Consider the following 25,907-nt stretch of genomic DNA (forward strand, 5'->3'; position numbering starts at 1 on the left):
ACTCATTATCGACCCATTAAACAATCGTGTTTTAACAGATCAATCCGTTTTGACCCAAACTCGTTAAGACTAAACTCTAACCCGTTATTATTATGTCGTGTTCGTATTGAATTAACGGATCGTGTAATATATTGTCATCCTTAATTATATGATATTATATATAAAAAAATATTATAAATTTATTGATAATTAAAGAAAATATTTAAAATAAATAAAAATATTAAAAAATAATATTTGAATGATATAGAAATAAAAGAAATAAGTTGATAACGATAGATTGTAAAAGTCATTTAATAAAATAAAAAAAATGAATTTCATAATGTATTTGATAAGAGCAATGCTACACAACTGCCTAACTTTCATATACTATAATTTTTTAAATTTTTTTTATTTTTTAAAAAGATTTAAGTTTATTCTTCTTAAATTATTTTAATTTTTTATTTTTTATTTATATATTAAATATTTGATAAAAATAATAAAAATTAAAATAAATATAATATGTGAAGATTGTGTGAATAGTAAAAAATTGTGTAAGAATTTTTATTTGATAAGACACAAAAATTATTAGGAATGCCTTTTTTAAAAGAAGTGAACGATACGCACCAATGGGGGAGACAGACCTTTTCCCTTCAAGCTCTTGCTCCGGAAGGACCGGAACCCGCGTTTGATTTGGAGCTCCTACTCCTCACGGACCTCACCGATCCAAACAGTTTTGCGTGCCGTTTGATTTCATTTAGGACAGTTGAACAAACAGAAGTAAAGCCGTTGATTGATTTATCCCTCAGATCTTGTTTAATGTCTGATGCTACTGAATGCTGAACTCCACCATCAGTTTTGAGCAAGACCCGCTTTTATATTTGCTTGAGCTTAAACTTGCATTCGAAGAGACTTCTTGTTTTTGGCGATTTTTGTAGCCTAATCTTGCTTCCATACACACCCACTCGAGGATTAAGATTTCCAGTCAGATCCGTTGGTGCTTTCCAGTGTTTTTCTTGTTGAGCATCGCGAGTAATTGTACTGGTTCTCATAGGAGATGTTCTGTTATAGATTATGGAATTGCGGCTTAGATCTTTGCCTATTTCTCATCTAATATGGATTTCAGATTGAAATCCGGGGTATCCATATCGAGAGACTCTTGCTTTTCACGGTGTTTGGGTTTGTTTCGTTCGACTTGGATTGGTGAATACGCGAAGAAGTAAATTGGTGGGTCTTTGTTTGAAGGTGAGTTCGGTATAAAGTTTCGGGGGGAAAACATGTTTTGGAGGGACCGTGAGAGGGACAACAAAGAACAAAACGGTGGACCGCCTTGTGGGCAGGTTCGGGTACTTGTTGTTGGCGATTCAGGTGCTTGTTATTTTTTCATTATAAATCTGTTATCTGTTCTGTAACGCCATGCTGGTTCTTGCAATTTTTAATGGTTCTGGTATTTATTTGCTTTGTTCATGCTCCTGGTTATGCGATGGGATGTTGGATGTATACTGATTTCCTTATGCGTTAACCCGATATAGGGAATATGGCTACTGATACTTAAATTCTGTTTCAAATATTAGGACAAAAAGGTGACGGCGTGCTTTTTTTTCTGTGCCCGCTTATTTGGTTTATTTTAATTGATGAGCTTTGGAACAAGAAGTGCGCAACTTGAATTGATATTAAACTTTAATCACCTTCTCTAAGAAATGGCATAATATGTCATGATTTTCTTACTGCAAACCATAACTGTATGTGGCTGCCGTTTCAATCATAAAATTTGATGGGAGGTTTCTGTGCCTCTGAATTTTTTTTCCCATATCGGTAAGTTAAAGAGCATTCGGTGGGTCTTGAACTTTCAATTTCACTCACTGTCTATTCTCACAGGGATGCGGTGTCATTTGAACTAGAGCTCATTGGCATTGATATGATAGATATCTTTTTTTTTTTGATAAGTAAACAGTAGTATTAATAATAATAGGCATAGCCCAAGTACACAAGATGGTATACAAGAGGTAAGACCTATCTAGGTAGCTACAGTAGTCACTAGAAACTCATGTACATTTAGGCCATTAAAGTCTATAGCTAGCGACCACAGAAATAAAGTGCTGAAAAAAAAGATACAAAGCTCCTCCGTTGTCCTCTCCTTGTCTTCAAAAGTTCGTTCATTTCGCTCTTGTCAAATGCACCACATAATGCAGATAGGTACCATCTTCCACACAGCTTTGATATGTAGATCTCCCCCCGGCATCGCCCAACTGGCTAGTAATTCAACTACTGACTTCGGCATCACCCAGTTTAACCCTACACGACGGAATACTTCACACCACACGGCACTAGCTGTCTCACAATGTAGCAGGAGATGATTCACTGACTCACCAGCTCTCTTACACATACAACACCAATCAGTAATGATTACCCGTCGCTTCCGCAGATTATCGGTAGTCAGAATCTTACCCGGGCTGCTGTCCAAATGAAGAACAGTGATTTGGGCGGTGCTCTATTCCTCCACAATCTTCTCCATGGAAACGGAGCATTCGGTATAGCTGTAAGGGCCTTATAATAAGAGCGAACCGAGAAAATACCCTTTCCCGTATATTTCCACCACAGCTTATCTTCATGCAAACCATTCGGCTTCATAGAGTACACTAGGTTGAAAAAATCTGTAAAACTGTTTACTTCCCAATCATGTGCTGCTCTATAAAAAGTGACGTTCCAGTGAACATGGTCCCCTGAGCGAACCAAAAGGTCCGCGACCGAAGCTTCTTGGTCACAAGCCACTTGATATACACAAGGAAAAGCGTCCTTCAATGCCTCCTCCCCACACCAAATGTCCCTCCAAAAACTTACACGTGTGCCTTCCCCCACCAAAAGTTTAGTATGGTTGGCAAACAGATTCCATCCCCTTCTTATTTGCTTCCAAATCCCCACTCCATACGATCCATTCCCCTCTCTAGTACACCATCCCCTCCATAGGCTGCCATATTTACTGTGAACTACTACTTTCCATAAAGCTTCCGGCTCCATATTATATCTCCAAAACCATTTTCCTAGAAGAGCCCGATTGAATTTTCTCAAGTTCTTTATCCCCAATCCTCCTGAAGAAATTGGTCTGCAAACCATGTCCCATTTGATTAGGTGAAACTTGAATTCATCCCCCAAACCACTCCAAAGGAAATCGCGATACAGTTTTTCAATCCTTGCCGCCACCGAAGCTGGAATTGTAAACAAAGACAGAAAATAAGTGGGTAAGTTTGAAAGAGTACTCTTTATCAAGGTCACCCGGCCTCCTTTCGACAAGTACAGTCTCTTCCATCCAGCCAATCTTCTCTCTATTTTCTCAATAACTGTATCCCATATAGCTATGGCTCGTGAAGCCGCCCCCAACGGTAAACCCAAATATGTCATAGGAAGAGTGGCTACCTTACACCCCAACGTGTTAGCCAACTGTCGAGATCTACTCACATTCCCAACTGGTACTAATTCTGATTTATCAAAATTTACTCTCAAACCTGATGCTGCTTCAAAGCATAACAGCAACGCTTTCAGAGTTCTAAGTTGTTCTTGATCAGCCTCACAGAAAATTAAAGTATCATCAGCAAAAAGTAAATGAGAGATTGAGATAATGCCCCTATTCAGATCACCCACAGAAAAACCAGCCAACAAACCATTATTAACTAGAGCCATTAACATCCTACTCAGGGCTTCCATGATTATAACAAAGAGGAGTGGGGATAGCGGATCCCCTTGTCTTAGACCTCTCGAGCTGTTAAAAAAACCTTCTGGACTGCCATTAATCAAAATTGAGAATCTTGCTGTTGAAATGCACCATCTAATCCACCTACACCATTTTTCCCCAAATCCACACCTCCTCAATAGATAGATAAGAAAGTCCCAATTTACATGATCATATGCCTTTTCCATGTCTAATTTACAAATAATCCCTGCCATACCGGATTTTAATCTACTATCCAAGCATTCATTGGCTATTAAAACCGAATCCAAAATTTGACGACCCCTAACAAAGGCATTTTGTGGCTTTGAGATTATCTTACCAATGGACTCTCCCAACCTGTTTGCTAATACCTTTGAAATAATTTTATAGACCCCGTTAATGAGGCTAACGGGCCTATAATCCTTCACTTCCACAGCCTCGGTCTTCTTCGGAATTAATGCAATAAAAGTCGTATTCAAACTTTTCTGAAATTTCCCAGACGAGAATAATTCCTGGAAGACATTCAACAAATCCTCTTTTATCACCTCCCAACAAGTGTAGAAGAACCCCATCGAAAAACCGTCTGGTCCTGGCACTTTGTCTTTCCCCATTCGTCTGATCACTTCGTATATCTCCTCTTCCTCAAACGCTCTTTCCAACCTTGCTGCTGTCTGCGGCTCAATGGAATCAAAAACAAGACCATCCACTCTAGGCCTCCATCCCTCCCTTTCTGTAAATAATTGTTCATAGAAATTCAGCACGTGTTCCCGTATCACAGGGGCCTCAGTACACTCTCTACCATTTATATTCAGCATCGCAATGGTATTATTCCTCCTATGAGAGTTTGCCACTCTATGGAAAAATTTCGTACTTCTATCCCCTTCTTTCAACCACAAAGCTCTTGATTTTTGTCGCCAAGAGATCTCTTCACAAGATAATACCCTTTCCAGCTCTGAAGTCACTTCTGCCTTTCTTGATCTTTCCTCTACGGTGAGAGCTCGACCTTCATTGATCCTATCAAGAACCTGCAATTCTCCCATCATGACTTTCTTTTGCTCCCCTAGATCCCCAAAAGATTGGGAATTCCACAGTTTTAGATCTTCCTTTAAAGCCTTTAGTTTGCCTGCAAGTATATGAGAGGGAGTGCCATTAAACTGATACGAGGACCACCAGCTCCTTACCCTATCCACAAAACCCTCACTTTTAAGCCACATGTTTTCAAACTTGAAGTACCTACGCCCACTTTGAATGCCTCCGCCATCCAGTAGAATTGGAAAGTGATCTGAGCATAGACGCGGCAATCTTCTTTGACAAACCTCTGGATACTGACATTCCCATTCTGGCGATATTAAGAATCTATCCAACCGTGACCATGTCTGACTATTGGACCAAGTAAATGGGCCACCGATAAGTGGTAAATCCACCAAATTCAACTCAAAGATGCAATCAGAAAACTCTGTCATGGCTGGACGTATACGACTATCCCCTGATCTTTCACTTGGGAACCTTGTGATGTTAAAGTCCCCTCCTATGCACCACGGGAGATCCCACCAGCTGTGTACCCCCGCAATTTCTTCCCAAAGTTGATGTCTGATGGTATCAACATTCGGTCCATAAATTCCTGCAAAAGCCCACAAAAAGTTATCTTCCACCATCTTAAGAGAGACGGCCACCGTATATTCCCATATGAACTCCTCCCTCTTCATCATCACCCTTTTGTCCCACATCACAAGAATACCCCCCGAAGCCCCATTCGAAGCCAAATAAACCCAGTCCACGTATGGGCAATGCCATACACTTCTCACTATTTTTCTGGTTACCAGTTTCAACTTGGTCTCTTGTAGACATACAATATCCACCCGCCATTCTCGTAGCAAGTTTTTTATGCGAGAGCACTTATTATTCTCATTTAGCCCCTGAACATTTCACGAAACTATTTTTGGCTTCATAAAGGAACAAACGTACCCTTCCCTTTGACCCTATCACGGCTTGAACTACCCTCGTTCAAGGACCAATCCAATCTCTTAAGCTCCCTTCGTTTCTTGGCTCCTTTATTTTTAGAATGCGAATGGCCCACCTCTATGGCGGTGAGAAGAGCCAAAAACTGTTCTTCATAGCCTACACACTTCATACCCACTATCTGTTGAATGTCTTTAACCTTGTTGAATACCCAATCCGACATCTCACACTCATTTGGTAGAAGACAGTCTAAAGGAAATGGACTCTTGTCCCCCTGCCCTTCACACTGATTATGGCCTTCCCATTCCACCATTGTGTTCATTATCTCCACTCCCTCTGAGGTGGTTTCAGATGAAGTACCAGGAATCTCCCTTAAGGTCATCGGCTGATTTAATTCTTGAGAGTCAGGAACCATTATTATTTCATCACTTTGAGCCGTAGGATCCTCCCTTAGGATCTCCGAACTGTTCTGTCCCCCAACAGCAAGTGGTAAAGCTCTCGGGATATGCTGTATTTCGATTTCCTCCAAGTTCTCTTCATCCCGTTCGAATCCGTGTTCTAGGAGAAGGTCCAGGTGTTCTCCCTCTGAGCCATGCAACTCCGTTTGAGCGAAATACTCCACCATACTACCTATCGGTAAGTTCTGTGCGTAAATATCTGGGAAAAGAACCGTCGGAGGCTGAATCTCGTCTTTTTCCTCCACACGATGCGGTAAAATCTGCTCCACCCTTCTCGCCGGCGATGGCTGTGATGCCGGCAAAACTTTCGCCATCGTTATCTGTTCGGCCTGAGTTTGGGTCGACGTAGACTTCTGTTCTGCCGATGTATATGGGTCGGGTCTCGGGTTTCGAATCCTCCAGGTTTTTTGAGGTATCGGATCGTGAGATGAGGCCGGGTCATACGGCTTCCTAAGCGGGCCTTTACCCGTGGGCCCCTTTCTGCCCAGATGAAAAGGCCTCGTGGCCCTAGCTTTCTCCCCCTCCAGGCCCAGATCCGGCCCAAAATAAGCCTGCCCCATTTCTTTCTTTAATAAGCACTCTATTTTCCTATGTAAGTCTAAAATCTGCGTTTTTGCTTCCCACAACAACTTCAACGTTTCCCCATCAGACACGCCACCTAGCTGTCTGCTACTACTCTGCCCCTGGACCAGGCACGTCTCTCTGTCAGGGACATGACCCAACGCCATACCTTCTTCATTTTCAGTACGCTGCTCCTTCGGCTGCTCCACCATCAGTGCCTCCTTGTAGGACAAAGGCTGTGACTGCACCAACCACTGCTTGCCTATCGTCTTCTTCCTACTGTCCTCAGTTTGCACTTTTCTCCTTTCATCAACAAAATCCCACAGCACCTCCCCCATCTTAATCCACCCACTTCCCTCTTCCTCTGGTATGAATATGAAGTTCCTCCTCCCACCAACTCCATACTCTACCACTGCCAGATAACGACCTCTCGAATTTGAACACCGTTGAGCAATGAAACGACTGCTGCCTTCCCTTTTTGAGGTATAAAATTCCTTTTGTTCTTCCTTTGAACAGACCGCCATGGCCTTTGCCAACCACTGCACCGCTAATGGACCCAGAGCTATCTTGCTGGAGCAGTTTCAATAACAGAATTGAAAGTTGAAATGGTCTGAATGTAGAGATTGATTCTTTTGGGCTTTTGTATGTGTATGAAGTTATGAACACATATGTTGGTTTATGGAACTAAGTTGTAGTAGACAGTGCTCATCTCTGTGTTAATTTTATGTAATTGTGATCTAAATGAGAGTTTTCCCATGGGGCTTTAGGTGATCTTGGATGTTTTTTTACAAGTAATACAAATTTCAGTAAAAGAGGCAAAAGCTGAAATCAAAGTATACAGTAAGTATACAGGAGAGACACCTATCCGGAAAGAGAGAGATACAGGAAAATATGAAAATTAAGCCCATTATGAGAAGTTGTTCAAGGAAGATTATTCGTGGAGACCTAAGTTAGATGGATTACCTTTTGATGCAATTGATTCAGATAGTGCAGCATGGATGGAGAGAGTTTTTGAAGAAGAAGAAGTATTAGATGTTGTTAAAGGAATGGCTAAAGACAAGGCTCCAGGCCTGGATGGATTTTCTATGGCTTTCTTCCAAGCTTGTTGGAACATTGTGAAGGATGACATTATGAAGGTATTTCTGGAATTTCATACTTTTATGAAGTTTGAGAAAAGTATCAATGCCACTTTTATAGCCTTGGTCCCTAAAATGGTGGGGGCAGTATCTATGCGGGATTTTAGGCCTATTAGTTTGGTTAACGGGGTCTACAAGATTATTTCTAAGGTGCTGGCCAATCGGATGAGTGTTATTGTGGGAAGAATTATATTGAAGTCACAAAATGCTTTTTTGAGAGGTAGACAAATTTTAGATTCTGTGTTAACAGCAAATGAATGTCTGAATCACAGAATTAAAATGGGCGATCTGGAGTTTTGGTTAAATTGGATATGGAAAAAGGCTTTTGATCATGTTTGTTGGGAGTTTTTATTGTATCTTCTTGGCCGTTATGGTTTCGGTGAGAGATGGTGCATGTGGATTAAGCATTGTATTTCTACACCAAAATTCTCCATTTTGGTGAATGGTAATCCAGTTGGTTTCTTTAATAGTTCTTGTGGTTTGAGGCAAGGCGATCCGATATCCCCTTTTCTCTTTATTCTTGTCATGGATGCCTTGAGTAGAATGATTGAAGCAGCAGTGGGAGGTAGCTTTTTGTCGGGTTTTGAAAGTGGGCTGTGACCTTGGTATAGTGTGATTGTTTCTGACATTCTTTTTGCTGACGGCACATTAATTTTCAGTGAAACCAATCAAGAACATCTTCGGTCTTTAAGAGCTCTTTTGTTATATTTTGAAGCTGTGTTGGGGCTAAGAATTAACTTAACCAAGTCTGAAATTTTTCCGGTGGGCTCAGTTCCATATATTTCTGATCTGGCTACTATTTTGGGGCGTAAAACATCTTCACTGCCAATGTCATATCTTGGTCTTCCACTAGGTGCAGTGCATAAATCTGTCTCGATTTGGGAAGATGCAATTGAGAAGATCGAGAGAAGATTAGTCAGCTGGGAAAAAAAAAATATTTGTCTAAATGGGGTAGAATCACTTTAATCAAGAGTACGTTGTGCAATCTCCCAACATATTTCCTTTCTCTCTTCCCTTTACTGGCTGGGGTTTCTTCAAAAATTGAAAGGATCTATAGGAATATCTTATGGGGAGGTAATGGGTAGGAAAAGAAATTTCACTTGATAGGTTTGAATAAGATATGTCAACCGATTTTAAATGGTGGTTTGGGTGTGCGTAACTTGAGGCTGTTTAATAAAGCCCTTTGTGGGAAATGGTTATGGAGATACCATTTAGAAAGGGATGCTTTATGGGAAAATGTGATTGATGTTAAATATGGAGGTATGTGGGGCAGTTGGTGTTCAAATGAAGTAAAAGGTGCTTATGGGATGGGTTTGTGAAAGTCTATTCGTATGGGATGGGGGGAGTTTGTTAAACATGTCAAATTTAAGATAGAATTCGTTATTGGCATGACTATTGGTGTGGAGAAATGACTCTCAAGAATGAATTTCCTTCTCATTTTCAGATTGCAAGGCAGCAAGATGCAACTGTGGCTGATTATTTCTCTTTTTTGAACAATTGTATTCAATGGAATGTTGACTTTGTGAGAAATGCAAATGATTGGGAAGCCACTGCTATTTCAGATTTTCTCTGCAGATTATATGGGTTGAAGTTTGTCCAAGGCAGTGTTGACAACTTCTTGTGGATTCCTGAGAGAAATTTCAGATTTTCTGTTCATTCCTTTTATAATGCTCTAATCAGTCATGGTGTAAGTGATTACCCTTGGAAAAGTATTTGGAAATTAAAGTGCCGAATAAGGTAGCCTTTTTCTGCTGGCTCTTGTCTCATGACAAAATTCTGACTACTGAAAATTTAAGAAAACGCGGTCTTTGTATCGTTGATTGGTGTTATATATGTAAGAAAGATGGAGAATCAGTTAATCACTTGTTTCTACACTGTGAGGTGGCTAAACGTTTGTGGAATGTTATTTTTGGAAGGTTGGGTATTTCTTGGGTGATGCGAATGCATGTGGTGAATTTACTAGCTTGTTGGAAGTATGCTGGGCAGTGTTTCCCTATTACTGTAATTTGGAGAATGATTCCTTTGTGTTTGATGTGGTGTCTATGGCTTGAAAGGAGTGGGAGATGTTTTGAAAACAAAGAACATTAGTTGGAAGAAATTAGGGATTTTTTTCTCAAAACTCTTTATATTTGGGCTATGCTTTTGTATCGAATAGTGATGAATTGTTGGAGTTTTTCTAGTTTTTTCCTTTCTTCTTAGATGTTGTATGTAGGTATTTTCTCTTGTATATTTTCTATGTACTTGGGCTATGCTTATTTATGGTAATAAAACTCTCATTAACTATTAAAAAAATAATGAAAATAATAATAAAAAAATAAGCCCATTAAAATCTATGGAAGCTATCTAGAGGAAGAGATTATTGAAAAACAAAGTCTTGTGCTCTTCCATTATCTATTCACAATCCTCAAAACTTCTATCATTCATTTCCCTCCAAATATACCATATGAGGAAAGTAGGAACCATTTTTCACACTGCTGCAATTTGTGGGTTACCGCCTAGCCCTCTCCCAGGTCCACTATACTTCTGGACATGACCCAAGCCAAAACAAACCAGCTGAAAAAATCACTCCATAAAGCACCATTCATCTTGCAATGGAGTTGATGGTGATCCTCTTCTTTCACATGCAACACTAATCAACTCTATCTAGTTTGTCTAACTGGAAGAATTTGGAGGGACTCTTAATTACTGAATGCATTATAACATAATGAGACTCTACTCTAATTAAGCCAGAAAGCTTTAAAAAAATAAAGAACAGAATTCATGTCTTGAATTTCACTGCCATGCTTATTATTTCGTTTATTTTTCTGGAATTCTTCTAGCATAGCAAGCTTCCATGCATGAGGGGTATGCTTTATCGGTATCTATTTCATCTTGGAGGTTTTTTGTCAAATGCTTCTAGGCTCTCCGTCAATATGGAGTATATTAAAATTTGTGATGGCATATCTAGATATCTTGGAGTATAGTGAATGAAGACTCAATCTGCTTTCACGAAATGACTGTTACTTTATTATGTCTGTAAAAGTCTTTAGCCCTAACTTATTTGCTATATCTCTTACACTGTAGATAATTATCTTCAATTCTTAATCGTTTGGTAGGTGTTGGGAAAACATCTCTTGTTCATCTGATTATCAAAGGTTCTTCTGTTGCTCGCCCTCCTCAAACAATTGGGTGTACCGTTGATGTGAAGGTAAAACATGATATTCTTTGATCCTGCAAGGATTTTCAAAGATACTGCTGAAGTTAAGATTGCACCAAGATTGCAGCAAGTAATTACTGTTTCTTTTATCCAGCACACTACTTACGGAAATACTGGTAGTTCTTCAAGTAGCATAAAAGGTGATTCCGAGAGAGATTTCTTTGTCGAACTTTGGGATGTGTCAGGACATGATCGTTACAAAGACTGTCGGTCGCTTTTCTATTCCCAAATTAATGGTGAGTACCAATTTTTTTTTCCTTTCATAAATATATTATTCTCTGGAATGGTAATTGTGTATGTCAAATGACTCAAATCTCAAGAATTAAAAGAAGGGTTCCAAAAGAACAATTGTTATCTATTGTTTATGCTTGTGCACTTAGTAGGGCTGTACGAAAAACCGAGAAACTGGCCGGAACCAATTAGATTGGCTGCCAGAGTTGGGAACCAGCCGAAACCGGCAGAGAACCGGTCAACTAGCGGTAGGATTTGAGCCAAACCGATGTCGGCTGGTTCAGTTCATGGTTCGACCCTAGGAAAAACCACTGAACCGGCCGACATCAGCTTATCTATATATTTTTTCAAATGTACTTATATGAAACATCGTTTTTGAGACGCAGTGTGTAAAAAATACATGTATTAGCACCACCAAAGGGTGCTGTTCTGATTTAGGGTATATATATCCTCTTGAAGTCTTCGTTGTTTGCCTCTTCGTCGTTGTCAAGTTTCCATCTCTCTCTCTCTCTCAAGCGGCGCAGCCATGGCCCATTGCCACTGCCAACCTCTCCCTTCCAGCGACAGCTAACCTCTCCAGCAACGGCACAGTGGCACCATCACAGATTCACAAATCTCTCTCTCTCTCTCTCTCTCTCTCTCTCTCTCTCTCTCTCTCTCTCTCTCTCTCTCTCTCTCCCCGCTTCCAGCGGAACCATCACAAATCCACATCGTGATAGATTGTATAATGTATTTGTAATTTTGTCCTTTGTGATTTGTTACATCAAATTTTACTTCTATTTTTTTTTGGATTGTGTTTGGAAAGCCTTGGTTTATGGATTGTGAAATGTGAATAGTGATGGGAAACCGATTCCCAAACCGCAAAACTGATCGATGCTGACCGATTGAACTCCAGCCGGTTCCCTTCCTCCTTGTGATCGGTTTCAGTTGAGAAAGATGTAGATTTTAGGTGTTGGTGCAGTTTTGGTTTTGGACCAAAACCGCACTGAAGGCATCGTTTTTCAGCCTAGCACTTAGACAGCACATTTTTGCTCATTAAAATAGCTATCTCATATATATATATATAAAGAAAGAACGCTTAGGTTGAATTTAAAGAAGATTAAAAAAGCCTCTAAAAGAAAAGTAATCTCAATATGTAATTTTCATGCAAGTTAAACCTAGTGGTGATCTCTTATAGTGATCCCATACTGGATTTTCTGGCAATGAAAAACAAGAATGGGAACCATGAGTGAGTTGGAATTGTCCCCTAAATTTCCAATGCATGGGCGGCATCCAAGGTCAAACTAATTAATAGTTTCTCAGGAGGCTAAGTTTTGCCGCATAGAAGAAAATGCTATAAAAGTAATATAAATAGTAATTATTGTACCAATAAAAAAGTAGTAATTATCGTGTAATTCAAAGATGACGAATAAAATTTTTTACAGGGAGTGTTTTGGAGCTATCTATACAATTCTTGTTGTCTCACATGTATCTTCTCATAAGTAGGCTTGCTACCCGCCCTATGAGGGCAGGCAACCAATCTGGGCAGGGGTCCCCTTTTCCCACTAGTCTCTCATCCCCATCCCACATATGCAAGTGGCCCTGTCTGGCTGCCGGGTGGGCGGATTCTCAAGCTTACCATCCGGTTGGCGGGCGTGGGTTCCAAGCATACTCACTGCCACAGCATGGCAGTGGGTCATGGAGAATTTAAAAAATAAAAAATAAATAAAAAAATTAAAAGAAAAAAGGGGAGAAGAAGAAGAAGGGGAGAAAGAGATGGAGACGAAGAGGGGAAGAATAAAAGAAGAAGAGAAGAGGCGGCTGAAGAAGAAAAAGAGTAAAGTTTTATTTGCTTTATATACTGCTACCAGGTGGGTGGGTATCCTACCTGCCCCCCACTCGGTTTTTTTTTTTTTTTTTCCCCTTGTATAGCTGTCCGTCCATCTGCCTGTTAATACCGGGCGGATTGGCCACCCGGTACTAGGTGTGTGCAGATGGATGGGCTGGGTAGGCCAGATATGGTGGCCCGCCCAGCTGGCCTACTCTTAAGTGGTATCTTTGTATGCTATTTTTCTGCTATAGTGCTACACTCACCATACAAACATTTGTTTCCTAATTTTTATTTCCAACTAAAACTAATGGTGCCTCAGTGTGTGTCATAAACAGGGCTATTCTATATGGTCTCTACTTACGAGCCTCGGTTGAAAATTGAGTGCAGGCATTATTTTTGTTCATGATCTCTCCCAGAGAAGAACGAAAACAAGCTTGCAGAAATGGGCAGCTGAGATTGCTGCAAATGGGACATTTTCAGCTCCCCTAGGATCTGGAGGTCCATTTGGCTTACCTGTACCATATATTGTTATCGGTAATAAAGCTGATATTGCTGCAAAGGAGGGTACAAAAGGAAGCAGTGGCAATCTTGTTGACGTTGCTCGTCAGTGGGTTGAGAAGCAGGGTTTACTTCCATCCAGTGAGGACCTTCCACTGATGGAAAGTTTTCCCGGCAATGGAAGCCTTCTTGCAGTAAGAATTTGGACTTAACCTTTCAATTGGATCATTGTTGGTTTGTTGTATAAGAAGTCTCTCCTGCACTCACTGACACAAAAAAGACAAAAAAAAAAAAAAAAAATAGTTATGTCATTGCAGAAATGCCCCATGGAAAATGAATTGCTTAGTTGTGACTTAAATAGCATATGAATGAATCTGTGTTGTTCTTGCTATTCAACCCACTCGTGTTCAATCGCTATTAAAAGACAATTAAATGGTTAATTTTCATGTGTTTGTTTTATGGTCTGTTCCCTGTTTCCGATGTCTGACACCTTGAATCTACTATATTTAGGATTCATTTACCTCTCGCTCGAGTGTTTCGCTTTTGCATGCATTTTAGTAACTGAAATCAATTGCAAAATGGGAAAATTAAATACAGCGAAGCAGAGAGAGGAGCTTTCTGTGTTTCAGAAACTTGTTTGTGTTGGATCTCTGTTGTAGAATTTTGGTGAGTTGACTAGACACCGTACTTAATGGAATGGGATGCTTCTGCAGTTTGTTCATCAGGAGACTTTCATAATCAACCTGGGAGGTTTCTTGCTTTTCTTGCTGGCTAATGCCATCTTAGTGGTTTCTAAATGGGCCACATAAGTGAAGTCATGAAAAATATTTATGAGCTCAGATGTGGGTTTTAAGTACTTGTGGAGAAATTTGCCCTTCCAGAAGAGACTCAAGCCTTTCAAATTACTTTTCCTGTTTTGTGAAAATTTGACTAGGATTTTATGTTTCTTGAAGACTTTTAGGGTCTTCACTTGCAGAGGAACTGTTATTTTTTATAGGTTAATATTTTTGCTGGGTATCAAGTCTATCGACAGCTTCTGCGGGCTGAAACTTTAATACTTCCTGTATGTTGATCTCTTTCAGCAGTTAATGAACATATTCTCATTTCCAGCTCTTCCTCCTGTTCATCGACTCAATTTTCTATTTGGAAAATACTATCTGTACTTACAAATTTACAATTTTACCCATACTTGCTGATGCATCAATTACTGAAAGTGGTGAACATTTTAACATTCAAAATTTGAAATTCAAATTAAAAAAGAAAACACTGATAAAAGGGGACTGTCACTCAGTACGTATAAAATTGTGCGTACATGTAGCCCCACTCTTTCTATTTTTAGTAATGTCCCTACCAATTTAGTAAGAGATTTTTACACATGGCTATACATATATTGGAAATTTTGAGAGACCTGCTCATTATAGCCCATGAAAAATATCACGTTCCTGGGCTCACTGTACTTTTACATGATCTGCATGTCTCCAGGTTTTGTTTTCCTGTTCCAGGAATTGCTTTTTGTAATTTTTTTAATGCATAATATCATTTTGAGGATTTTACCAGATGATGCCATGCAAATATATTGTTTTTGTTTTTTCTTTCTTTACTGATAGAAAAAAATATATATTGTTTTTGTTTTGAGTTAATTTATATTTTCATCTTACAATTTAGGAAGACTTGTGGGATAAAGTTTTAAAAAAAAGTCCATTTCTGCACGTAGTACACTTAGTTGGGCCAAATTTTGAAAGAATACGACCACTTGGTTGGGTTCTATTCTGAGAACAAACTTTGCAGATTTGGTATTGGTTAAGATATAATAGTCAGTTAATTCTGTAAACCTTTGCATCAAGGGAAGGGATAGGATATGCTAAAACTTAAATAGTAGTATTTGATGCAATTATAATTATCCATATTGGGAATGGATGTTAAATAGAATAGCCGTTGACTTATATTATATCTTTTGTGATGGTATTTGTATGTCATGTTGGATGTTTTGGGCATATGCAGGCTGCTAAAGAAGCGAGATATGACAAGGAAGCTGTGGTGAAATTTTTTCGTACGGTCTGTATTCTTGTTCTTTTTGTATTTTTCCTGCCCCCAAGTTCATTTTTCCTTTCCCTTCTGTTTGGGACATCATCAACTTTCTTGGAATCCCTTGTTTCAGCTAATCAGAAGAAGATACTTCTCAGATGACCTTAATGCACCAACTCCGTGGTCTATATCTCCTGTTCAGAGAGCCTCACATCGTCTAGATGAAAATTTGAGTGATGAGGAGCAGCCTTTCAAGAATATAGGGTACTTTCTGCTCAACACTCATGATTTCTGGTTTGCTTGTGACCAAATTTTTTAAACAACGGCAATCTTCATTATTGTTATCATCTTGTGGTGACATACTTGCTTAAAAATTAAATTAGGATTTGTTAGATTTGACTCTGATTAATATTTAGGCTCTACATACGAATTTGTTTTGCATTTTATTTTATTGTGTCTGTTTAATTACTAACAAGAGATGGGAGAGGGCAAGATCTCGCTGTGGGTGGCTTTGAATGGTGTTTGCTAGAAATTTCAGTTGTGTTTTGATGACACAATTTGAGGTCGTTTGTCTGTGTGTTAGATAATCTCGTCATGAGTTATCATTGGATGCCTTTCTACTTTTAATTTGTTTTCTTTCACCCCATTTGCAGCTTTGCTGACCACCATCTTTATTGTTTGCAGTTTAATTGGCGACCCTTATAAATATAACGTGCTCCCTCCCCTTCCAGCACAACGCAATCTCACGCCACCTCCCACACTTTATCCCCAGCAGCCAGTTTCGGTTTCTGAAAGTTACAGCCTCCCAAGATTTTCCCTGACTGGCTCTCAAGAGATCAGCCGTAATGCCAGGTCAAAGCGCTCAGATATTAATGTATGATTATCCGTGCATGATCCTAGAAAAAACGCTGATAAAGATATATGATGATAACGGCCTCTGATTACTGAGCTACAAAGATAATTCGTGCTTTATTGTTCTCTTTGCCATGCTTGTTAAATGTTCTGTTGATTCTTTTATATCTACACCCACAGTAATTGGTTTTAGTCTTAACATTAGCTAAATGTGCAATGATTGAGTGTTGAACCTGAAACTGCAGGTTAATTCTTTGTAATCAAGCTCTCCTTATTCTTTTCCTTAGAATTTATGGTTGTATAAAAATCATTTTGTAATGGATGTGCGAAAGGTCACTTTGAATATTAAAACCTACCTGTTGGTTTCTGTGTTCTTTCCTTCTTCTTCTTCCTCCCTTTTTTTTTTTTTTTTGTTGGGGGGTGGGGGGTTGTGTTTTGGTGGTGGGGAGGGGTGGGGTTCTGGATAACCAGATTTAACAATTTATTTCTTTTTTTTTTTTTTTTTTTTTGGGTGTGTTTTGGTGGTGGGGAGAGGTGGGGGGTCTCTGGCGAACAGATGAAACAATTTAACACACAAGAAACCCATAAAAGAAACAGAAGTTGGTGCTATCTTCAGCAGATGGTATTTTCATGAGTGCAAGTGTGGGGATACGACACACATCAGAAGCAAGAACTCCCTTCTGTGTAGCTACCTAGCATGCTGCAATTTTATATAAAGGGCTAGCTTCTGCTTTGCAACTGCCCATACAGTTGGAATAACCACGTAGAGCCTGCTTGGTGATTGTAAATTGTCTTTCGCCAATGAAATATCAATTGTAACTTTTTGCATCGGTTGGTAGTAGAGAATAACAATTAATCTCATCAGTCGTTCCCCCCTCCCCTCCATGAACAAAATAAGATTATCTCAACTTCTATGTTTAGTGTAAAATATAAGGTATTTTGGCCCATGTTTTAAACAAGATATACACTGAAAAAAATAGAAAGTCTCCTATCTGGTTAGGCGCTCTGAAGCCCCAGAGGTGGTGCATGGTGAGTTTTGAGTTGGCAAGTTAGGTTCAAAGCCCACGACAAGTGTGGTGGTAGTGAAAATGGAAGGCATCGAAGAGAAGTGGAAGCAATTCCGATTGACTAAGGAAGATGACGTGATCCTAGATGTCCCTTCAAGTAGTAGGGAGGAGATCTAGAGGAAGGGAGAGAGGAGCTTGATTGGAAAGGTATATTCAGAACGAGGGGTAGGGCAAGATATCATAGCCAACACTATAGCTAGGATATGGAGGATCAGTAAGCGTGCAAATCCATAAGCTACCATTAGGACATATGACGGAGGATTGGAGCAAGCAAATAGGAAACTCAGTGGGAAAAGTTCTGGAGGTGGACGTTGAAGACGATGGGGTTGGATGGGAAAAGTTCCTGCGAGTTAAAGCGGAGATTCCACTATGTAAAGCGTTGGAAAGAGGTAGATTCATCAACGTTCAGGGGTAGAAGATGTGGATTGATTTCAGATACGAAAAACTGCCAAAAATATGCTTCACTTGTGGCTAGATAGTGCATAGAGAGAAGGGTTGCATGGCTGAGATGGGGGATTGGCAACTAGAGAAAAACAAGAGCATGCAATTTGGCTCCTGGCTCTATGCAGAGAGTAATAACAGAAGAGGTCCCGCATATTCTAAGCCTGACACGGGGTGTGGAGGAAAATGGGATTGGAAGAATGGGGCAGGCTTGAGCAAGGAGGCAGACGAGGCGGAGGGTTCGGCAGGTAGCACTGCACAAAGGTGGCAGAGGAAAAATTGTAAACAATGGCGTTTTGGGGAACAGGTTGGCATGTCAGATGTGGTAGAGGGTGGGAAGGAAGCTACGTTTTTCGAGGTAGGAGTGGGTGGGAGCAAGGTAGGAGAGGACTACGCCAAAAGCATGGACAAGATTTCACGATGACTGATGTGTGATGGAATGGGTGTTGATGGCTCCAAGGTGACGAAGAGGGGCAATGGGCAAGAAGGATCCAAATTATCAAAGGATTGTAATGGGCCAAAGGAAGGAATTGGGCCTTGCTAGGCTCATGATTTAATTGTTGGACCTAGAAAAGAATCAAGCCCACAAATTGCAGAACTTACACTCATGACTGAAGAGGAGGACAGTTTGCAAAGTTTACGTCCGGAGTCAACACCAAAATCATTGAAGAAAAAGGGTGATGGCAGGTGGAAGCGTAGAGCTCGCAACCAAGGTATGGCTAGGAGTGTAACCGGTCCGGTCTGATCTGATTTTAGACAAAATTTAGGACCAAACCGATATGCATCGGTTTTGCATTTTTCAAAACCGATTACGCATCGATTACCCTCCTAAACCGATACCCTGGTTTTATTGATTTTCAGTTGGGTTCGGTCTAGTTTTTCACTTTTAATGTACTATATTGTAGTATATTATAAGATATATTATAATTGTATTATAGATTATAGTGATAGAGTATTAGTATTAGTATAACTATTAATATGCACTATGTAATATTAGTATACCTATTAATACAACAAACAAAATCATATAAGATTTTAAAATTTAATATTATATTAATTAGTAATTTATCATATAATACAAAATTATTTTATATATAATTATATACGATAGAAAAAATTAAAATATATATAAACCAGTCTGGTTCGGTCTAGTCCAATTTTAGAAAAGAAAAATCGAAACCGGAATGATTTTGACCGGTTTTAAGAAAAACAAAATCGGTATAGGATCGAACCAAACTCGGGACTAGACTGATCCCACCGGTTTGGTCAGGTCCAATTTACCAGTTCACTAATTTTTTTTTACACCCATAGGTATGGCTTCCCCTGTATCTAGACTGCTTCTGTGCAAAAAGAGAAAACCAGAAGGGAGTGAAAAGGGGGTTCCCTCTCCCAGGAAAAGTAAGAGGGGACATGCAGAGAAATGTATTTGTGCTTGGATTTGGCGGAGGCTGCGAGTCAACCCTCCAAGACCAATAAAAATTTTGAGATAGAACTGTATAGGGCTTGGGAACTCCCGAACAGTTCAAAGTCTTTGCTTATTAGTGAAGGAGAAAGGGTCCAATGTGGTGTTTTTAATGGAAACTAAATTGTCGTATGGTCGAGCTCAAGTTGATGCAAGAAAATTTAGGTTTGAGGGTGCTCTTATGGTAGAAGCTATAGGAAGAAGTGGGGGATTGCTGGTAATGTGGAAATAGAAGGACCAGGTAGAGTTGGTCAATTACTCTAAGAGGAATATCAACGTGTTGGTACATGATGAGGAGTGCAAGTTTAAGTGGTTGCTAACCTTCTTCTATGGACAGCCTGATGCTAGTCTTAGAAGTGAAGCCTGGAGACTTCTTACTTCCTTCAGGCCAAAAGAAGGGGGTTGGGGGGTGATAGGCGATGTTAATGAAGTATTTACAAATGATGAGAAGGTAGGGGGAACCAAAGGAGTGAAAAGCTCATAGTAATGTTCAGGAGAGTGTTGGAAAATGGAAACTTATCTGACCTGGGTTAGAGAGGGGATAAATACACTTGGAGCAAACAACATGAGGATGACTCCTTCATTAAGGAAAGGCTAAATAGGGCTGTGGCAAACCCAACAAGGAGAGCTAAGTACACTGAGTATAGTGTGGTCACATTGCCTGCAATATGCTCGGATCACAAACCGATAATGTTGCATTGTGTGCATGCAAGGGACATCAGAACCACTTCAAATATGAGTTAAATTGGATAAAGGAGGAAGGTTGTAGGGACTTAGTGGCTACTGAATGGCAGAAAGGGGCTACTAGAGACAATTGGCTTGAAAGAATGCAAGTGTATGCAGTAAGGGACTTCATAAATGGAGCAAAAACATTGCAAAGAAGAGAATAACTGCAATTAGTGAGCAGACAAAGTTACTGGGTCGATTGCAAAGAGATGGGAGTCCTGGCAACATGGCTGAATAGAAAATGGTGCAAAAGGAGCTGGGTGCCTTGTTGGATCAAGAGGACACTAGGTGGAAACAACGAACCAAGAGACATTGGCTGGTATGAGGGGATAGGAAGACCAGGTTCTATCATGCCTGCGGGAACAAAAAGAAGGAAAAAGAATGAAATAAAAATAATAGTTGACAATGAGGGTAATGAGCTAACTGTTAAGGGGAAGGTTGCTCTTGGTTTCTGGAACCATTTCTCAAATGTATATAAGTCTTCCCAACCAAGATCTAGAGGCATTGAGCAGTGTGTATGAGCAGTGTGTACAAGAGGTGGAAGGAAGAGTTACTAATGATACAAGGAGGAGTCTAGATAGAGACTTCACTAAGGAGGAGGTGGCAGCAACCCTTAAACAAATGTCCCCATTCAAATCTCCTGGGCGAGATGGTTATGGTGTTGGTTTTTTCCAAGATCACTAGGCTCTGGTTGGAAATGAAGTAACAAACACAGTATTGGACTTTCTGAGGAATGCAAACATGCCAAAGGACCTAAACCATACGTTTTTAGCTCTGATTCCCAAGGCAAATTCCCCAATCACAATCCATGACTATCGCCCCCATAAGCTCATAATTTTTTTTACAAACTTATCTCAAAATTCATGGCAAACATAATGAAGCATGTTTTAAAAAAGATCATCTCATGGAATCAAAGTACTTTTAGCCCTAGTAGACTCATCACTGATAATATTATAGTAGCTTATGAATTGTTACGTATCATGCATTCAAGACAGAAGGGAAGAAAGGGTAGCATGGGCATTAAGGTGGCCATGTCTAAGGCTTATGACAGGGTAGAATGGGATTACCTGGAAGCCATGTTGATTAAGCTAGGCTTTATGCAGAAGTGGACAAGATTAGTGATGCAGTGTGTGAGGTCAGCAAGCTATGCTACGCTTATTAATGGTATACCAAGTGAAACCATTATCCCCTCAAGAGGTTTGAGACAAGGTGACCCTTTTGTCACCTTACCTCTTTTTGATTTATGCTGAATGTCTTAGCTCTTTACTTCAAAAAGCTAAATCTAGTGGGACTATTAAGGGAGTATCAGTGTCAAGGGGAGGCACTAGAATTAGTCACTTACTCTTTGCTAATGATTGTGTCATTTTCTATAAGCAAAGCAAGTAGAGTGGTGTTTAGTCAACAATATCTTGGCTCAATATGAAAAAGCCTCTGGCCAAACTTTAAACAAGAAGAAAACTAGCATTTTGTTTAGCTCAAACACCAAGCCCAAAACTAGGAACTTTATCCTTTAGCAGGCAGAACCGATAAGGTGTAACAACTACAACAAGTATCTAGGTTTGCCCTTAGTTGTTGGAAGGTCAAAATAAAACTCTTTCAGAGACTTGAACGAAAATATTTGGAAGAGAATTAGTAGTTGGAAAACCGACTTCCTATCCACAGCTGGTAAAGAAGTCCTTATCAAGAGTGTACTGCAGGCCATACCTGCATACATTATGAGTGTTTTCAAACTCCCTGGGACCTTAACAAAGAAATTGAAGTCCTGCTAGCCCCTTTGTGGTGGAGACACAACAACTCTGAGAGAGGAATCCATTGGAAAAGCTGGGAGAAATTGGGAATGGTCAAAGGGAATGGAGGCTTGGGTTTTAAGGACATAAATAGCTTTAATAGAGCCTTGCTAGTTAAGCAAGGATGCGCCTCCTAAAGGATCCCTCCTCCCTGGTTGCTATAATTTTTAAGGAAAAGTACTTTTGGAATTATGGACTGTTAGAGGCTTAACTGGGGTCAAGCCCCTCTTTTATTCGGAGGAGTCTTTGGTCAAGTTTGGACCTGGTTGAGGGGGGACTTGTTTGGAGGGTTGGGAATGGGGAGAGTATAAGAATATGGGAGGATAAGTAGTTGCCTAGACCAACTACTTTTCAAATTCAAAGCCCTATTAATACCTTAGAACCTGAAGCACGAGTTGCTGAACTCATTGATGAAGGGAACATGTGCTAGAAACGTGAGGTAGTTGAAGCTGTCTTCTCTAGGGAGGAAGCTATTAATATGTGCTGTCCCAATAAGTACCAAGGGATCATGTGATAGACTAATATAGTCATGGTCTGTGAAGGGCCTCTTCATTGTTAAAAGTGCTTATTATGAGAATTTTATGTAGAAAAGACAACAGCTAGGTGAAGCTTCAAGTGGCAGGAGGGTTGAGGACCAATGGAAGAAACTCTGGCAGATGGAAGTACCAGGTAAAACAAAGTAGCTGATATGGAAAGCTCTCAACAACATTTTACCTACAAAAGGTAACCTTTTCAAGAAGAAAGCCATTGACAGTAACCTCTGCCCAATCTGTAGAAGAGAGGAAGAAACAGTGGTGGGTGCATATTTTGTGGACATGTTCAGCAGCAGCAAATGTTTTGGGTGGGAGAGCTAGCCCTTTGTCGAAATGGCGGAGGAATTATGATGATTTTTAGCTACTTTGGCATGACTTATACTCATGGTTAGATAAGGGCCATTTGGAGCTCATCTTAGTGGTTTTTCACGGTCAACAGAAATGGGGTAATTTTTGAAAACAAGTTCAAGAACCCCTTAATTATCTTAAACCTGTCCTCAACTAATCTCAATGATTTCAAAAAGTCACAACAGAAGGTTACTAGTATCATAGCAGGGGACCAAATAAGGGAAAGAGACCAAAAGTGGCAACCATCTAGGTGGGCTTATCTCAAAGTCAATTTTGATGCAGCCTATGATAAGGAGAAGGAAATGATGGGGCTGTGGATTGTTATTAGAGATAGCAAAGGAGACCTACAAGTTTGTTTGATAGCTCCAAAGGAAAATGTTAGTTCAATTTTCCTAACAAAAAGCAATGCTCTTCTAAGAGCAATGGACCTATGCACGATCTAGGATTAAGCATGGTGGAGTTTGAAGGTGATACGAAAGCAGTCATTGATACTATCAAGTCAAACTCAGTGGATAACTCATGGATGGGGCAAGTAACAAATGACATTCAACAAAACTTGAAAATGCATTGTTCATGGCACTTGTCTTTTATTCATAGAACTAGCAACAAGGTTGCTCATGTGGCAGCCAAGATGGCTATGAGATGTGATGGTGAGAGGATATGGCTCAATGAGAGGCCTCCTAAACTTGTTCATGTAGTTTTGGAGGACAAACTTTGTATTGTGTAATATGTGAAATGAAATGAATGTTTCCCTTTCAAAAAAAAAAAAAAACAAGATATACACTATCCATTTTATTTGAAATGGCAATGATCCTTGTCTGGCATAGGGCTGATTGAAAATCTAACTCTGAATCCGACTCTATTTCGGCTCTGCTCTGACTCAGAGTCAAAGTCAAATTTCTTTTTTAATTTTTCAGTCGAAGGGGTTGCTGGACCTACTTCGACTCTGATCCAATTCAACTTTATGCTTTGACTCCGACTTCAATGTTGTATATTTGTTATAAAAATATGCATTTATCTATATATTTATCATATATATTAGTATATATCATATATACTAGTATAATTATATAGCTATATAACTAGAACCTATATAGTTAAATTCAATAATATACATACTAATAAATGGGGTCTTCCCTATATTAGGCACCAGTAATTATATTTGTGGCTTTCCTTTGCCTTAGTGAGGCCTTGAATAAAATTGGTGCTTTTGCCTCTTGTTTAAAAAAATGAAAAAAAAGATCAATAATATATTAGTATGAACTAATTATTATTTAATAATATACTTATACTATAAATAAATAGACTAATGATAATTTAGTATATTTAAACATTATAGTATTAGTACCACATATAGTCAAGTATAGAAATAAATTAGACACTAATATTTAAATAACTAATATAATAAGTTAATAAATATTATTATTAATTTACTAAAGTATAATAATATGTAATTAGACACTATAGTATAAGTCTTGTATAGAAATAAATTAGACACTAGTATATAAATAGCTAATAAATCTAGTATAATAAGTTAATAACACATGATACCAATTTAATTAAGTATAATAATATGTAATTAGATACTAGAAAAAAATCTAGTGTAGAAATAAGTTATTAATAAGTTAGACACTAGAATAATATAATAGCATATAATACTATAGTATAGTCACATGTAATTAGACACTAAAAAATGTGTAATATTATAATATGATAACATGTAATTAGATACTATAGTATAAGTTTAGTATAAAAATAAATTAGATATTAGTATAGAACTAAATTAGTAGTAAATAATTTAGTTTTAGTTTTTAATTTTTTGAAAAAATTGAAATTTTAAAGTCTACAAAAATCTTTTTTAAATCAACTAAGTATGTAACTAAAAAAAGAAGCTCAAAGCTTAAAGCCAAATCTGACTCCATTTTGACAAATCGAAGTTAGAGAAGTCTACACAAGTCCGAATAGTAAGCCTATGGGCCATCCAAGGCCTTCAATCTATCAATTATATTGTTCTCTCTTGTGATTGGCTTTTTTATGAAAGTAACGGGTGTTATGGTCCCATTTGCAAAGCCACAGTCTTGTACAGCTGCTTCCCTCCCCAGGACAGACAAAGACCCTCCATTTTTGTTAGCCATCTCATGCCTGTTACCAAGTTTGCAATGACGATCTTATACTCTAGATAGTGGAGAATCCATTCACATTGCTTTGAAACCAAGGATGTTTGAACGTTTCCTTTCCCATCTTTTCATTTCCATCCAAGTCGAGCATCCTTGGCTAACGGTCCGAATAAGAACCAACACATTTCCAGACATGTTAACAAAGTTACAGCGAGGGCTTCCACACAGAAACAAAGTCCAACTTTCATAAAGTTAAAAAAGAAAAAATGGTTAGATTGATAGAATTAGAGAGCCAGTTACAAAAAAAAAATATTCCAAGTAACTTAATATAGAATAAAAGAACTTATGTATCAAATTGGAAGTCTCAATATCCCATTTGAATGTTGAGCTGAGTTGAAATGTGTTAAGTTTTTTTATGAATAATACTGAGTTAATATGGTAAAATAAGTTTTGTAAGACCCAATTAAAATGAGTTTAGATGTTTTTGGATGTTAAAATAAGTTTAGATATATTTATAAAAAGTTGAAAAAAGTTGTGAGTCTCCCATATAAATAGGTGTTGAGTTAAAAAAAGTTGTGAATTGCACATGTAAAGAGATTTTAAGTTAAGATGAGTTTAGTAATTTGATAATTGAGTGTTTGGATGTTAGACTTAACTTGAAATTAGACTAAACTTTGTTGATTTTAGTTGAATCTAAGATTTCGTTTGAATGTTGAGCTGAGTTGAGATGAGTTTGGTTCTTTATAAATAGTAGTGAGTTGAGAGGGTGAAGTCACTTTTGTGGGGCCACCTAAGATGAGTTTAGATGTGTTTGGATGTTAAAATAAGTTTAAATATATTTATGAAAAGTTGAAAAAGACTGTAGGTGTCATATATAAAGAGATATTAAGTTGAAAAATATTATAGTTTCTATATATAAAGAGGTTTTAAGTTGAGATGAGTTTAGTAATTTGAGAGTTGGGTGTTTGAATATTAGATTTAATTTAAAATTAGACTAAACTGAATTAATCTAACAACC

At 38.7% G+C, this 25,907-nt stretch overlaps 1 protein-coding gene across 1 annotated transcript; it reads left to right on the forward strand.

Moving 5' to 3' along the window:
- Positions 1–577: 577 nt before the first annotated feature.
- On the forward strand, positions 578–16,781 carry LOC122307198 (small GTPase LIP1). Its single transcript, XM_043119898.1, has 7 exons — positions 578–1,344; positions 10,892–10,983; positions 11,087–11,228; positions 13,421–13,725; positions 15,533–15,586; positions 15,690–15,820; positions 16,241–16,781. The coding sequence occupies exons 1-7, from the start codon at positions 1,254–1,256 to the stop codon at positions 16,434–16,436; spliced, it is 1,011 nt and encodes a 336-aa protein (XP_042975832.1). The 5' UTR covers positions 578–1,253; the 3' UTR covers positions 16,437–16,781.
- The last annotated feature ends 9,126 nt before the right edge of the window (positions 16,782–25,907 follow it).

This window comes from Carya illinoinensis, chromosome 4, assembly GCF_018687715.1.
Source record: "Carya illinoinensis cultivar Pawnee chromosome 4, C.illinoinensisPawnee_v1, whole genome shotgun sequence".
Taxonomy (NCBI): Eukaryota; Viridiplantae; Streptophyta; class Magnoliopsida; order Fagales; family Juglandaceae; genus Carya; species Carya illinoinensis.